The sequence below is a fragment of the Vigna radiata genome, chromosome 3 (assembly GCF_000741045.1).
Source record: "Vigna radiata var. radiata cultivar VC1973A chromosome 3, Vradiata_ver6, whole genome shotgun sequence".
Lineage (NCBI taxonomy): Eukaryota > Viridiplantae > Streptophyta > Magnoliopsida > Fabales > Fabaceae > Vigna > Vigna radiata.
Genome location: NC_028353.1, coordinates 11369138 through 11384872, shown reverse-complemented (window position 1 = coordinate 11384872; position 15735 = coordinate 11369138). Strand labels below are relative to the sequence as shown.

The 15735-nt window shown below is 34.9% G+C and overlaps 2 protein-coding genes across 2 annotated transcripts in view; both read right to left on the bottom strand.

Moving 5' to 3' along the window:
• Positions 1–3607, bottom strand: part of LOC106757948 (ABC transporter A family member 2) — a 6479-nt gene extending 2872 nt beyond the window's left edge. The window contains exons 1-10 of the mRNA XM_014640811.2: positions 3074–3607; positions 2759–2990; positions 2494–2663; positions 1990–2175; positions 1801–1896; positions 1502–1702; positions 1160–1316; positions 849–1078; positions 240–357; positions 48–124 (exon numbers count right to left, since the gene is read on the bottom strand). Of these exons, the coding sequence (XP_014496297.1) occupies positions 48–124; positions 240–357; positions 849–1078; positions 1160–1316; positions 1502–1702; positions 1801–1896; positions 1990–2175; positions 2494–2663; positions 2759–2990; positions 3074–3445 (1839 nt within the window). The 5' untranslated portion in view covers positions 3446–3607. The remainder of the gene's footprint in view (positions 1–47; positions 125–239; positions 358–848; positions 1079–1159; positions 1317–1501; positions 1703–1800; positions 1897–1989; positions 2176–2493; positions 2664–2758; positions 2991–3073) is intronic.
• An 8729-nt stretch (positions 3608–12336) lies between these two features.
• Positions 12337–13416, bottom strand: LOC106757032. The gene has a single exon (XM_014639614.1). The coding sequence runs from the start codon at positions 13414–13416 to the stop codon at positions 12337–12339; it is 1080 nt and encodes a 359-aa protein (XP_014495100.1).
• Positions 13417–15735: the final 2319 nt, after the last annotated feature.

Genomic DNA, 15735 nt, shown 5'->3' with positions numbered 1-15735 from the left:
GAGAGAGAGAGAGAGAGAGAGAGAGAGAGAGAGAGAGAGAGAAACACCTGTGGACATACTCCTATAAGCTTTCGAATGTTTGACATGCCAATAGAACTTCTGATTGAATGTCCATAAATCAACGCTGTTAGAAAGAAATAAAATGGAAGTGTTAACATACTCTTCTTGACTTCTGTAACTTTGATTAATGAATATTCAATGTAGTAGTTAAAGACAGAGACACAGATAGAAAGTATCACCATCTCCGCTAGTTACTGGAGTTATCCCTGTCAAACAATTAATAGCTGTGGTTTTTCCAGCTCCGTTGGGTCCTAGAAGACAAAACAACTGATCCTTTGCAAAGTTTACCCACAGACCCTGAAAATAATCAGACTAGCAAATTGAACATCATCCGGATAAATCTCCAACATGTTGCCGTATTGAAACATGAAATGTCCACATTCAGATAAAATATTAAAGTTGGGGAGGGGGAGAGGAGTTCCAGGAAACAAAATATTGATAATCATGATACAAAATGAGGTCAAGCTCAAAAAATTCTGCATGCTTGTAGTTTGCAAGACTATTTGATTGAACTACACCCATGCTACTATGGAAAAAGTTTTTCATAAACCAACTAATTCCAAGTACTCAACATAGGAGCCCTTTGTAGTTGAAGTTGAAGCATGGATACTACAATGCACAGACCATCTTTGCCTCCTTGTCCTGACTCCTGATATTTCACTTCTAATGAGAAGATTTTGGCCTTATCACGAACTAACAACCCAAAAAAGTGTTTCATGAAACTCAACAAGTTTTCTTCTAATCACCCCTAACTTCAAGGATATAAAGTTTAACAAGAAATACTCTACCTTAACAGCAGTGTAAGGAGCAGTCTTTGTACATTTGCAGCAGCAACCAATGTTACGTGTACCAGCATAGGTCTTCACAAGGCCATGTATTTGAACAGCAATATTTGCATCAACCAGACCTTCTGTTAGTTGCTGTTTCACTTTGCTTTCTTCATCAAGGACATCTTCATCATCAGGTGTACTTATTTCCTGACTTGGGTTTGAACCTACACAACTACAAAGCCCACCCTCTATAGGGACGGGGAAATAGTGTTAAGCCATAAAGAGCTGGAAGGAAGGAAAAAAAACAATCAAACCAACAAATTAATCACCTTTCACTCTCTGACCCCTTCCAATCCAATAATTGGGATTTAGAAAGTAGAATATTGACTTCCTCACACCCGATGCATTAGGGATTATATTGTCAAAATAAATGGCCAGAACAAACCAGAGAACGAATGTACCCGCAAGCCATTTATAAATATCATCCTGTCAATGGAAAGAAAAAAAAATAGGGGCTAACTGCAGTAAGACAACTAAGGCTGAGGGGAAGGAAGAATCAAAGCAAATATAGAAGTATATGTGGCAGAAAGTAAAAGGAAAATGCAACCAAAAGGCTTCTTAAAATGAAGTGGTTTATGGAGTAGGAATTTAGAGGTCAAATTATTGCATACAATAGTTATCACGCAGTTTGCATCAGTATGAAGGCATTCTCCTCGTCTACTCCAGCTAACACCATCGTCTTCGGAAGTTGCAACTGCATCTGAAAGCACTTGTATACCTTGAGAAAAAGGATTGGGTGGGAATAACGACCACAAATCTCGTAAAGTTTTGGAGAAATTATCCGTGTAAGGAAATCCTGCCTGTACCACAAGCTGCAAACAGAAAAACAACAGACAAAGAACGCGAGCATTCACTTTCTACCACTAAAGAAACCTTGTCAAAAAACACCAAGCACCAAAAGGATTCACACCTGAGTCAAAAAGCCCACAATAAATATAGAGAATCCCATTGTTGTTGCCGAAGATGACTTCTTAATGAAAGCAGACAACATGAAGGCCAAGCCAGTCTAAATAAAAAGGGAAACCATATTACACATACAAATCTAAATGAACACGTAGATGCAAACAGTAAGGCTGGAAGAATGCCATAAATTGCTCACCATATTAAGTTCAAATAGGAAGAAAAAGATAAACAGGACAGCGAAACTGTTTTTCAAGAAAAAACTGAACTGGAACATCATTCCAAAGAGTACTATGAGGAGGGAAGATAGGATTGTGACAACCGTCTCCCAAATGAGCCAGGACGACCAGTAAGCAAAGTCGTAAAGGCCCATCATTGTCATTGACTGCACGAACAAAGGAACAACAATTTCAATGATAAAAATATTGCACAATTTCATGGGGATGAGCATCTGCAAAATTGATTTTACAAAATAAAAGTTAATTTTAAAGTAAATTATTTAGTTTGGATACTTTTATTCTGGAAACAAGTTAGTAATAAATTTCACCATGGAAATTCTTATCTGTCGATACAGCTACTTAAAATTGTTTAATTTGAAATCCCTTTCGTGGTCTGAGTTATAACACGCATATTTACTTATAATCATCGTAACTACTGTTTCAATACAATTTTAGATATTGCAAGTTGAATGAAACATCCGTACCTGGCGAAGTTTAAGCTCTTTCTCCGTCACCAAAGAGCTTATCTGAAGAACAAAATTAAACATAGCAATGGCGAGGAAAAACGCGGGACCAATTGTACCCACGGCAGAGAAAGGAGTCAAGGAAGGGTGAGCGAATTCCCTCAGAAACACATTCCAACTGAAACCCGGCTCTGAAATCCCACAAATTCATCAATTAAATCGAACTATAAACAAACAAAATTTAAAATAAATAAATAAATAAATAAATTCTGAATAATTTTGATACCTCCAATAAGGTGTCTGGCAATTTCCCTCTCGGCGGCAAGCTGAAGAGGAAGTTGAAATGACATAGTAGGGTCCTGATATTTGCCTCTCCACTGAAGACTGGTGGAGTTGGTCTGAAGACCGTAGCTTATAACGGTGTCGTTTAGCTGCGAAAAATGAAGCGCCCCTGGACAAGTCATAGGGTTGCTGAACAGCCACGCATCCACTTCGGTCTTGTTCTTGAACGACTTCACCTGCACGCAGCTATCCGTTATTCGCGAATAATCAATTGCTAATTTCCTGATAAAATTGAAGATTGCAAAGAGAAATGGCGTGCCTTGGAGGGAGGGATGGGTCTGCCGGGGTTGTTGTTCATGATGCGGGTGACGATGGTTTGGAAGATGGGGTTTTGGTCACCACTCCAAACGAAGTCGTAGCATGGGAGTTTGATGAAGAACTTGTCTTCACAGGGAGTTATGGGCGGAGACGGTTCGGTGGGAGGGTCGGTGACGGTCTTGTAGGCGGAGGAGGTCGACGTCTGAGCCTTAATCGCCTTGTCGATGGCGAATATGAGGAAAATGAATATGAGAGGAGAGAGCAATTGCAGAAGAGTCGCTCTCTTGTTCCGCCATGACAGTAACAGATTCTTCTTCAACAGAGCTCTGAATTGTTGCAACACCAATGGCAAACCGGTGAGGGTGGTCCTCATGGTTTCGGTCTGTGTCTGTCAGTCACAGGTGGGTGATGAAAGAAGGAATTTTGGAATGTTGGAATATATAACAGAAAGTGTTGTTTTTCCCTCTTTCAGTTTAAGGTTGTGCAGCTGAAGCAACATCGTTAATCGTGATCAATTCCATAAAGAGAAAGCGCGGGTTTTCGTTTTCCGTCTCAGAAGGGTACAAATTAAGCGTGATTCCACTTTTGACATTGGAATGCACCCAAATTTACGACTCTGCCATTCCGTTTTCTTCTAAAATATTTCTTTCTTAATATTTAAGTTTCGTATGTTTCCATAGTAAATCTTTTTTTAATAACTTCTTTTTTATAATTTTTTTAAGTTCATGATTAATCTGTTTAAATACATGGAATAGAACTAATAAAATACTAACATATAATTTATTATCAAAAAATTGTCAACATATTATTAATTTTTTTAAATAATTTCTTATTCATAAAAGTTGAATTTAAAAATGATTTATAGTAAAAATTTATAATAAAGAAGAAATTATTTCAAATCAAGTTTTGATTGATAATGTTGATAAACGCGTTCTCATATTCTGTTGGCGGATATTGTTTAAAAAAAAATTAAAAATATCTCCAGAAAGAGACAAACAAATAGCTTTAGAAAGTCAAAAAGAAGATATAGAAAATATTGAGAAAAAGGGAAATTATGAATTTTAAAATTAATAACGGAATAACTATAATTTAAATTTACAAAACATGACATTTTTAACATTTATCTTCTTGAAAATATCCATTCTAAATAAGAAAAATCCTTTCCCACGCTTATTAATTTAAATTTTAAAAAATTACAATACAATTGTTTATATTATCTAAACTACTTTTATCATACAAAAAAAAAAGTATATAAGTACAACTATTTTAATTCTTAGTTTAATTAAACAACACTTAATTATTTTAAAGATATCGTTTAATTCTTTTACAGAACTACAAACTTTTTAAATTAAAAAGATAAATAAATATTGAACGTCTAATAATTAATAACGCATGCAATATTTCTAACACTTTTAATGTGTAAAATAATGTTTACTTTTAACGCATAAAATAAACTTATAACCACTAATTAGAATATTGCTAATATAAATTATAATAAGTTTGTAATTTATTAAAATGTAATCATTAACTATATATTAAATATTTAAAAAATTATTTTAATGGGAGTTTAATATTACATACTTTTGAGAGAAAGTGAATCAATAAATTTGTATAGATTTGAAGGTAAAATTTCTTTTGTTTTTCTTTTTAAGAATTTAGAGGTGAGAGTGAGTATAATATATTTTGAAAAATGAAATTTGTGAATGATTTAATTAATGTGATAGATAAAAAAAATTAATAGATAAAAATATATAATTGTCTTTGTTATAAAATGATTTTTTGGATTAGTTTATATTTTTTTTTTAAGAAAGATGAAATTGAATAGTTTTGGAAAATCATCATTTACAGTAAATCTATAGATGAACAAAGTAAAAAAAAAATCAAAATAAAAATAATTATATATTTATAATATAATTTTATATGATATTTAATATATTTTAACAACAATTTAATAATAGTTTATCACTTTTTGGCTAATATTCTTGATATTCTAATTTTTTAAACCTTTTTTAGCATCTTCTTTACATTTTCATGGTATGTCAATTTTTTTTATCTTCATTATCTTCTAAAGTCAATTTTTTATAAAGTTAAAATTCTTAGTTGATTCAAATTAATTCAAAACTTTCACTCAGGAACTTCAGAACTTAATGACTAACTTCAAAATAATACATTTTCTATGAATGTATCATTAAAATAATAAAAATACAAACGTAAGAAATAAAAAATAAAATAAAGTGAAATAACTAAAAGCTATTAAATAACTTCAAAATTAGAACGAGAGAATTATTTCATAAAACAATGTACAATATAAACAGATAAAGTTACATTACATGATTTTTTTAAACAATAATGAAAACATTAATTGAAGTTTATTTATTTATATATATCTATGACATAAATATAAAGGTTTAATAGTTTCGTTTCATTATTATAAAGATGCTTTTATTTTATTTATTCCATTTTAAATATTTTAAATTTAGTCGCATTTTTCATAAAAATAAGTTGATATAATATTTTTCGTATTATATTTCAAGATCCTATTACCAAACAGGATTCTCGTAGATAGCCACGTTTTATACAAGGACATTTGAGTCATTTGGATGCAACACGGTGAAGGACAAAATTGTCATTCGGCATTAATAGGAATAGTAAGACATTGGAAGTGTTGACCATGTAATGTGATGAAGAAGTGAGAAAACAAATTTAAAAAACTTAATCGAAAGGGATTTTGGAGAAAATATAATGAAAACTCAAATAGTTTACGTGTTGAGTTTGTAAAACTCAGTTTCTCACTATGTTTTCAGAAAACTAGGGCCACCAGGGTTGAATTTAACACATACAAAATTATTATTTTTTGTTGACCATTGAATTTTTTATTTATCATTTTCCAAAAATATTATTCTACTTTATTAGGTACTGTTTTCTTAAATAATATCTCTAAAAAATAGAAAAAGCTGCCATGCATAAGATGTCATTCAGCCATAAATTTGCAGTTTGAAAATTCAGCACGAAAAAAATAATGCCATTGCTTTATTCGGGATTTCCATGTTCTGAGAAACACACAGTTTCAAACTCATAACTTTTATTGGTATTTTATTAAAAGAAAGAGAAAAATATACATAACCAAAGCTCAAAGGTGAGACTATATTAGAATATTGAATATTGAAAGGCTACTTTAATATAAAAAGAAATATGAGGTACAATATAAAAATTAATATATTTTTCGTTGTGCCTGTCAATTTCCATTTTGTCAAGATTATTAGCTAACGTTTGAATCCGTTTATATCTACCTAACCCATTCAACTCCTTATGAGATAAAAATAACTTATCAACAATAAGATTCAATAGCTTAAAAGTGCATTAGTGAAGACTTTACATTTAAAAACTACCAAATTATAATTTAATTATAAATCTTCAACATAATAAATTAATAATCCCTTAAGTTGCTAATTATGGTTTTCGTTAGTTCAGAACGTGGCTTTTGAACTTTCACTTCGTATTTTTAAATTTATTTTTGTTGAGTTCTTTGAATAGACATATTAAATATGGTCCCTATAAAATTTGTAGTCTCAAATCATGAACTGTGTTATATATAAGAAACTTTTACACCATCCTTAACTTAAAACATTATTATATATTTACTTTTTTAATCTCCAATATTTGAGACTTGAGACTTTTGATTCAATATTTAAATTCCTCAATGTTTATTTTTACATATCTTCCTTTTTTTTTTAATGTTTTGTAATTTCGTTTCATAATAATACTTCTTCTAGTTTTTCTCATATTTATTCAAAATGTTTTTTCAACTTTTTCGATTGTAATGTAATAAGAGAAAAATATAAAATAATGATAATTTATTATAACGACTGTAATTCATCTCTTATAATTGATAGCGTGATGGTATGAATGAGAGAATTAAGAAGAAAGCAAAGAAGGAGATAGTACATACAGAATTATGAAACAAATATTTCATATAAGATTGAAAAGATGTATTTATACACAGACACTAACTGTCAAACTGACAATTAAAACAGTTATTTTAGATTTACAGTATTAACACTCCCTCTTAAATCTAAAGTACTTAATGATCTAACTCCAAGTGAAGTTCTAAGTTGCTCAAATCTGTGTTGACGTAAAGGCTTGGTAAAAATGTCTGCTTTCTATTCTTCTGATCTGCAATATATTAGTTCCAATTTTCCATTGCTCACACGATCCCTCAGGTAGTGGTACTTAGTTTCTATGTGTTTGCTTCGTCCGTGAGATGTGGGATGTTTAGATAGATTAATGGCTGATTTGTTATCAACCATCAGATGAACTGGTGTGCTGAATTAAATCCTTAGTTCCAGAAGAATTGTCTCGATCCAGGCACTCTGACAAGTTGCTTCTGTTGCAGAGATGTATTCAGCTTCACATGATGATAGTGCTACAACGTCTTGCTTCTTCGAACACCAAGAAACAGAGGCTCCTAACAGCTTAAACAGGTAATTGAATGTTCTTTTCCGATCGACTTGGTCACCGCTCCAATCCGCATCACACCATGCTTCCAATACTCCAGTTGTTTCATCGATTTCCCTAGGAAAGAAAAGACCATAGTCTATTGTACCTTTCAAGTATCGTAGTATGTGCTTTGTTGCTGTCATATGTGATTGTCTGGGATCATGCATGAAACGGCTGATGAGTCCTACTCTGAAACTTATGTCTGGCCTGCTGCTGCATATGTAACGAAGAGTCCCGATGATGAGTGCGTATTTTTGCCCACATTTATGCTTTAAAATTCATATTTTTGATGAGATTTTTGTGCTTAAATGGGTGATTTAAAGTGAATATGTGTGAAGTTGAATTGTTGGGTTTTGGAATTAAAGAGGCTTAAAAAGTGATTTTAATTGCATAAATTATTCTTGGATGTTCTAATATTTATTTGTGCAGCTGAAGTTAGAGTTTTATTGGTACAAATTGCAATTTAAAGCCCAAAGTCAGATTTTATTTGATAAATAATGTACAGATGGGCCAAACTCAGTTTTTACCCTTGCACCCCCAGATTTCCCTACATGCACCCCCAGTTTTAAACCAGGCCAGCAACCAAGCCCAAACACTAAACCTTATCTCCTACACCTCCTCAATTTTCCTACCTATACCCCTCCTATCACTAACTAAGTCAGATTGCTTAAGATGGTGCCACATGGCAGTCCACAAATAATAGATCCAACCATCCAGATGATGCCACATCACTAATCCCTGCACTCACCAAATAAACCAATCAGAACATGCCACCTAGTCCCTCTTGCCACGTCATCATCATCTCCAACAGAAACCCTAATTCCCAAATTCAAACCCTAGCCGCCGCAACAGTGCCACCACCCACCTTATCGCCGGCAGCCACCTTCGTCCGTCTCGTGAACACAAGCAGAAACCCAGATCCAGAAATCACATCAAACACGCACCATCACGGTTTCGCTTCGATCACCATCGTGCAACCATTCACACAGCCGCAACCACCATGAGCAACCTCCGTCAATCTCCACACGCAGAATCTCGCAACCTCCATGGACACCATCGCACCTCGCATCAGTCCAAATCTCTGCAATCAATCCAGTTCATCTTCATCACCTGCAACCCAGATCGCGGATTCCATCATTTCACCGTCATCACGAATCGCACATCAGCACACCATCTTCCTCGAAATTGCGCCGCTAACAGCAACATCCATGGCAGCCACAAGTCATCCTCGTCGCGACTACAAACAAACAAATCCAGCAACAGGAAGCGCCATCCAGAAATCAACTCACCTCAGAGAGATCCCCAGTGCCATCATCGCAAATCGCAGACGTCGAACACACACCTGCAGAAACCCAATCGCACTACCACGGTCTCGCCTAGACCACCCATCAAGCCGCCACCGTGAAGCATCTTTTCCTTCGAACCTGCAATCAAAATCCAACCCAAGAAACCCAAATCACTCAGAAGCAGCATGCGTCACAGGGTTCTCTCCAATTCGTAACAGCGGCGCAAGCAAGGCAGAATGAAGCCTTCCAATTCCCTTTACCCCCAATCTGAACCCTAATTTTGGGTGGAAAGGGGGCGGACACGTGGCGCTCCCGCATTGGAGTTCCAATCTGGTCAAGACTGGTCAACTAAGGGGTTTTCCTGCAAATTCCAAAAGAAAGGAAGGGGTTAAAGTGCAGACAGAGGAAACTTCAGGGTATTTGTGTAATTTTGGAAATTCAGAAAAGTTTAAGGATAAAATTCAGTAATTGATTTAATTTGGGAATATTAACAGAAAATATTTTCCAAATAATGTTATAATTATCTAAATCTTTTAGTTATTTGGAAGATATAAGATAAGAGATTTGATCAACTGAATATTTAGAGTCCAAGCCCAATCAAGCCCTATATAAAGAGACCCAGGGGAGACACAAAGGGGACCATTCATTCATCCATTCATCCACCACTGCTTTCACTTTCATTATGTGTTTCTAAACTCCTAGGGCTATTCTGCTGTAATTTCATTATGGATTCTGAGGTTAAGTGATTTAATGCAATTGTTTATTTTGATTATTGATTTAAGTTATCTCTCTCTATGTCTTTCATCTCTCTATCATATTAAAAGCAAAGATTTTTGCATCATTATGTGTTTGAATCTACATGCATATTAATTATATGAGTTCTAGGGTTTCTAGGTTTAATTGAGAATCTACTTTGATTTAATTTAGGAACTTTCATATAATTAAATGGTTTTTACTATCAATTGAGAATTTACTTTGGTTGGTAGTAATAATTTCAACTAAAATCAATTGAGAATTTACTTTGATTGATTAACTTTTAATTTGGTAAAGAGATTTAAGAATAGACATGATTAAACACAATAAACTTGATTGAGAATGTACTTTGATTGAATTTACTGTGAATAATCTACAAAGGTCTTGCATTTGATTGAGAATGTACTTTGATTAACTGCATGATCGCCATCAAATTAATTAAGAATGTACTTTAATTAATTTGAAACTTAAACAATAATCAATTGAACNATGATCTGTGAATAACCAATGATGAATCTATTTTGGAAAAGCAGTGGAATTAGCCTNTTTCCTCATAATTGTTTTTAAGTTTTCTATTTATTTTACAACAATCTTTATACATCCTCACTCTTGTTCCCAAGCATTGCATAAGCATTCATAAGTTTCAGATATTCAAAAGCAATTCCGTGTTCGTTGGGAGACGACTTAGGGTTACTTTAGCCCTATCTACTTTCTTAAATACTACTAGGCAATACTGAAGTTGCCTTAAAAAGTAGTATTAATTTGATAGCTTCAACGACAGCTTATCACCCGACAATATGTTTGAATAATGTTGCGTCAACTTTAGCTTCCTCGTGTTGCAGTGTTAGCTTCGTATTGGCCATCACAGGAACAGAAGTGTTATTGCAATCCTTTAGATTAAATCTTTCCAGAGTCTCCAGAATATATTTTCTCTAGTTCAAGTGTGAACCTTCTTTGGTTTGTACAAACTCCAAGCCAAGGAAATATCCTAAGCTGCCAAGATCTGTCATCTCCAGTTCTTCCATCATTTTCAACTTGAAGTTTTCGATTTCGTGTGTGGAGCTTCCTGTGATCAGGAGATCATCAACATAGAGACAGATCAACAGAGTGTGTACCTGCTCAAAGAATCTAACATATATATCGTATTCAACAGTGCATTTAATGAAACCATACCTGATAAGCATAACATCGATATATCGGTTCCAGGCTCTTGGTGCTTGACGAAGGCCATACAATGCCTTGTTTGGTTTATACACTTTTGACTCTTGTCCATTCTTAATAAAGCCAGGTGGTTGATTCACGAATACCTCTTCTTCGAGTGGTCCATTGAGAAAAACGGATTTTACATCCATCTGTTGTATACTTCAGCCTTTGAAATTAGCAATTGCTATGACCAGTCTCACTGTCTCAAGTCTTGCAACAGGAGCATACACATCTGTGTAGTCAATTCCCGGTTTCTGCAAGAAACCTTTCGCAACCAGCCTAGCCTTGAGCTTGGCAATGCTACCATCAGGTCTGTATTTGGTTTTAAAAATCCATTTTACCTGTATAGCTTTCTTGTTTGGAGGTAATTCTACCAGTTCCCATGTATTATTCTTCTCAATAGCTGTTAGCTCTTCAAGCATTGCTTCCTTCCATTCCTTGATCTTAATTGCTTGTTCTCATGTGAATGCTTATGTACCTGCAAAAAGAGCATACTGCACAACATCTCCAGCATCGGTAATGTCATTATCAGATAGCAATTCATGATTTGCGAGTCTTGTAGAGGGAAAATGTGTTCTTTGTGATCGCCTAACGTTGTTATTTCCATTGGTTGTTGCTGAATTGAGTTCTTCAGGTTTGTTCTTCTCTGTCTAGATGGTCATCACATTCTCTTGTTTTTCAGCTGAGGCAATTTCCAAATCTTTCCATTTGTATACAGCAAACTCGTCAACAATAACATCTCTGGCAATCACGATCTGTTGTCTAACAGGATCATACATCTTGTATGCGCCAGTCGGGTGATATCCTTCAAAAACTAGAATCTCACTTCTATCATCAAGTTTCTTCCTTCTTTCTACAGGTATGTGCCTATGACAGATTGAACCAAACACTCTCAGGTGTCGAACATCTGGTTTTCTTCCCGACCATACTTCTTTTGGTGTGCAATTTGACAGTGCTTTGGTAGGACATCTATTTAGTATGTAGATAGTTGTTGCAGTAGCTTCTCCCCACAAATACCTGGGTAAATCCTTTCCTTTAATCATGCATCTGATCATATCCAACATCATGCGATTTCTTCTCTCTGCCAACCCATTGTGCTGTGGAGTATAAGGTGGAGTTTTCTCATGTATGATTCCTTTATCAGCACAAAAAACATGCATATCTCCTGAGTTAAATTCGCTACCGCCATCGGTTATGAACACTTTGATTTGCTGCCCCGATTGTCTCTCGGCCATGCAACAAAATTTAACAAAGTAGTTGTAAGTTTCCTTTTTCTATTTTAATAGGTATACCCATAATTTTTTGGAAAACTCATCTACAAACAATAAAAAGTATCTATTACCTCCAAGAGACGACACGTCAAACAGACCGCATACATCTGCATGCACGACATTCAACACCTGTCTAGCTCGCTTGGGTGCGTGTCTTTTGAAGGCATTTCTGTTATGTTTTCCAGTAGCACAACATTCACAAACCTTGTTCGGTGTGACAAATGAAGGGATGCCCTTTACGAAATCTTTATCTCTCAGTTGGCATAGGCTTCTGAATTCAAATGCCCAAACCGATAGTGCCATAGCCATTCCTCTTCAACACTTGTTGTAGCCATGCATTGAATTTCCGTTGTATTTAAATTCACTCTAAACGTTCGATTCCTTGAAGCTGGTGCTTTGAATATCAGACGCTGTTTCTTGTCAAAAACTTCGATATGTCTCTTCTGCATTTTCATTGTGAAACCCTTTTCAAGTAACTGACCAAGACTAAGAAGATTACACTTCATCATGGGCACATAAAGAACGTTGTGCAGATATACTGGTTTTCCATCTTTGCCTTTGATCAAAATTTTTCCCATCCCTTCAGCTTGAATGGTGCTGTTGTCTCCGAATCTAATCGTGCTCTTGACACTTGTATCAAGGTCAAGAAACCACCTTCGATTGCCTGACATGTGATTGGAACTACTAGTATTCAGATACCATGACATCTCCTGTTCTGCATGGGTTTCTTTCTCTGCAACAGACACGTGTGTGACACACTTAGTTTCCTTTTCACACCTGTCCAATTCCTTGCTTGTTTGCTGATTGAATTCTTTGCATGCTATTTTTCTATCTTCTCTAATTTCTTCATGCGATGCAACTGTCATTAACATCACGTGATCTGAATCTGATTCCATCTCATCTTTTACAAGATTGGCTTCGTTGTTATCTTCTTTCTTGTTACTCTCATTATGCCAGCATTCAGAGGAGTAATGACCAAACTTGTTGCACGTATAGCACTGCACATTTCTTCTTTCAACACTCTTTCTTCCTCCTTTTCCTCTGGGTTTCCCTCTGCCTCTGTGATTTCCTTCCTTTTGATCACTGCTTATTTCACTTTTGGTTTGTTCGACATTATTGATGAATCTCCCTCCATTTCGGCCTCCACGACCACCTTGTCTACCTCTTCCTCTGCCGGTTCCACAACCTTTCTGAATCTTGGCTTGCAACGCCTGATTGGTGTTCTGTATTGCATCTAGTTCTGCAGTCTTTCTCTCTAGCAATCGCTGTTCGTGGATTTCAAGAGAGTTTTGTAACTCTTCAACCTTCAATTTTTCCAAATCTATGCTTTCCATAATGGCGACGACAATGTGATCGTATTAAGGCGTTAAAGTTCTTAAAATTTTGTGGACAATCTTCTTGTCCTTAACAACCTTGTCGCACGCACGCATTGCGTTAACAACCATCTGGATTCTGCCTATGTACCCTTCAACAGTTTCTTGTTCTTCCATCTTCAGCAGTTCATACTGACGCCACAGTGATTAAAGTTTGATCTCCTTCATGTTTCCCACAGATCCATACCCATCTTGTAAAATTTCCCATGTCTCTTTAGCCATAGTAGCCTTAGATACTTTCTGGAATATCTTTGTCGAGATGCATTGATGTAAGATCATGCGGGCTTTGCAATCAAGTTTTCTGTTTTCTTTGAACGTCTTCTTTTCCTCCTCTGTGGCATTCTTTGCGGGTTCTTTAAACCCAATCTTCACAACTTCATCGATTTCAAACCAAGGATTGCATCCATCCTGACGCACCAATCCTCAAAGTTCTTTCCATCAAACACGGGCAAGTTACTCTGAATCATCCCCTCCATTTCGAACGTGAAGTTTTCCTTTACTGCACTAACACTTGTTTTGAATGAAGTTTCCCAGGTTCAACAACCTTGCTCTAGATACCACTGATAGCATGATGGTATGAATGAGAGAATTAAGAGGAAAGCAGAGAAGGAGATAGTACACACAGAATTATGAAACAAGTATTTCATATAAGATTGAAAAGGTGTATTTATACACAGACACTAACTGTCAAACTGACAGTTAAAACAGTTATTTTAGATTTACAGTATTAACAATAATAAATTACTTACTATATCATCTTTTATTTTAACTAATATAATAAATGTTTATTGATAAAATAAATAAAACATATTATGTCAGGTATAATGAACACATCATAAAAAAATTGGAATGGTGACATTTGTATAATAATAATAATTTTTATTACATCTACTGAAAATGAAATTGACTTACTATGTATGTTTGATATAAGATTATCATAGTGATTTATTTACTGTCATTTTTAATTTTAATAGACATAGTAAGTTCACTTTAACTTGTTTTTTGTTATTTTTTCTCCAACAACAAAACCAATGAAGCCTTAAACACCTATGATGAAATTAATTATGCTCTAGTTCATTATTCAGTTCGTGCTCCAATTCATCATTCAATTTGTGGTGTGGTTCTTGTCTTGATATTTGGTTCATGTCCTGGTTTGTAGTGTGGTTGTGTCTTATTTTGTGGTCTAATTCATTATTTATTTATTTATTGATTTATGTCATTCTTAGGTACTGGTTATCCCAATGGGACATTGACACAATCTCTTTCACTTCTAATCATCATTCACTAACAACATTTTTAGATTCTAATATTGGCATATGTTTATACCCCGATCTTATTTTTATATTGAAGGAGGCGAAAGTGATATTTCCATAAAAAAATGAAAAAAAAGTTATTTATCATTACACTTTTACTGATTTTTCAAATTTTAAAAATGTTCCTTAAAAATATTGAAATATAACTGAACACATTTTTCAATGTATTAAAAACAACATTCCTACTCATTATATTTCAAAGAATATCACTTCTATTTATTGTTCGGTGGGTTACTATTTTTAAACAGTAATCACATCCTTTCTGTTAGCTTTCTGTTTCTACCCCTTTCTCTTTTAGAACTCTATAAATAAAGTGTTCCCTTTCACGGTTCATGTAACATTTTACAACATATAATACATACATCATAATACAGACTAAGTTTTCTCTACGCTCACCTCTGTTTCTCGCGGATCATCTTCTTCTTCCGATCTTCTTCTTATTTCTTCTCTTGGTTCTTCATCTGAGTGAAGAACGTTTGCTCTCTCTACTGTAGATCCATCCAGGAAACCCTCGAGCTTTTCTCTGCTCTCACTCTCATCTGATGTCCTATCCTACACCTACCGTCTAACAGATAGAAGCTTCTAGCTGAAGGGAAACTTTGCATCTCAGACTTACAAAGCACGCGTTTTGGGTTCAGGGCTGTTGGGCCCATTTTGTGACTTGGCCCATTTCTCTATATGGTATTAGAGCAGGAATTATACCCACTTTGCTTTCCCTACCCAGTTTTCGGTTCTTGATTAGTTTCTGGGATCTTTTCTTATTTTTCTACTACCATGGATGACAAAGATTAATCCACTAACCCAACAAGCCCTTTTTACTTACACCCTAGGGAGAACCCAGGCCTAACCCTCATCTCCCAAGTCTTAAATGAGTCTAATTACTCCTCTTGGAGCCGAAGCATGAGAAGAGCCCTCCTCTAAAAAAACATCAAATTTATTGATGGGTCTATCAAGAAGCCCCAAAAAA

Coding starts and splice junctions, on each gene's coding strand:
- LOC106757032 (XM_014639614.1), bottom strand. CDS start 13,416: ATGGAAAGCATAGATTTGGAAAAATTGAAGGTTGAAGAGTTACAAAAC.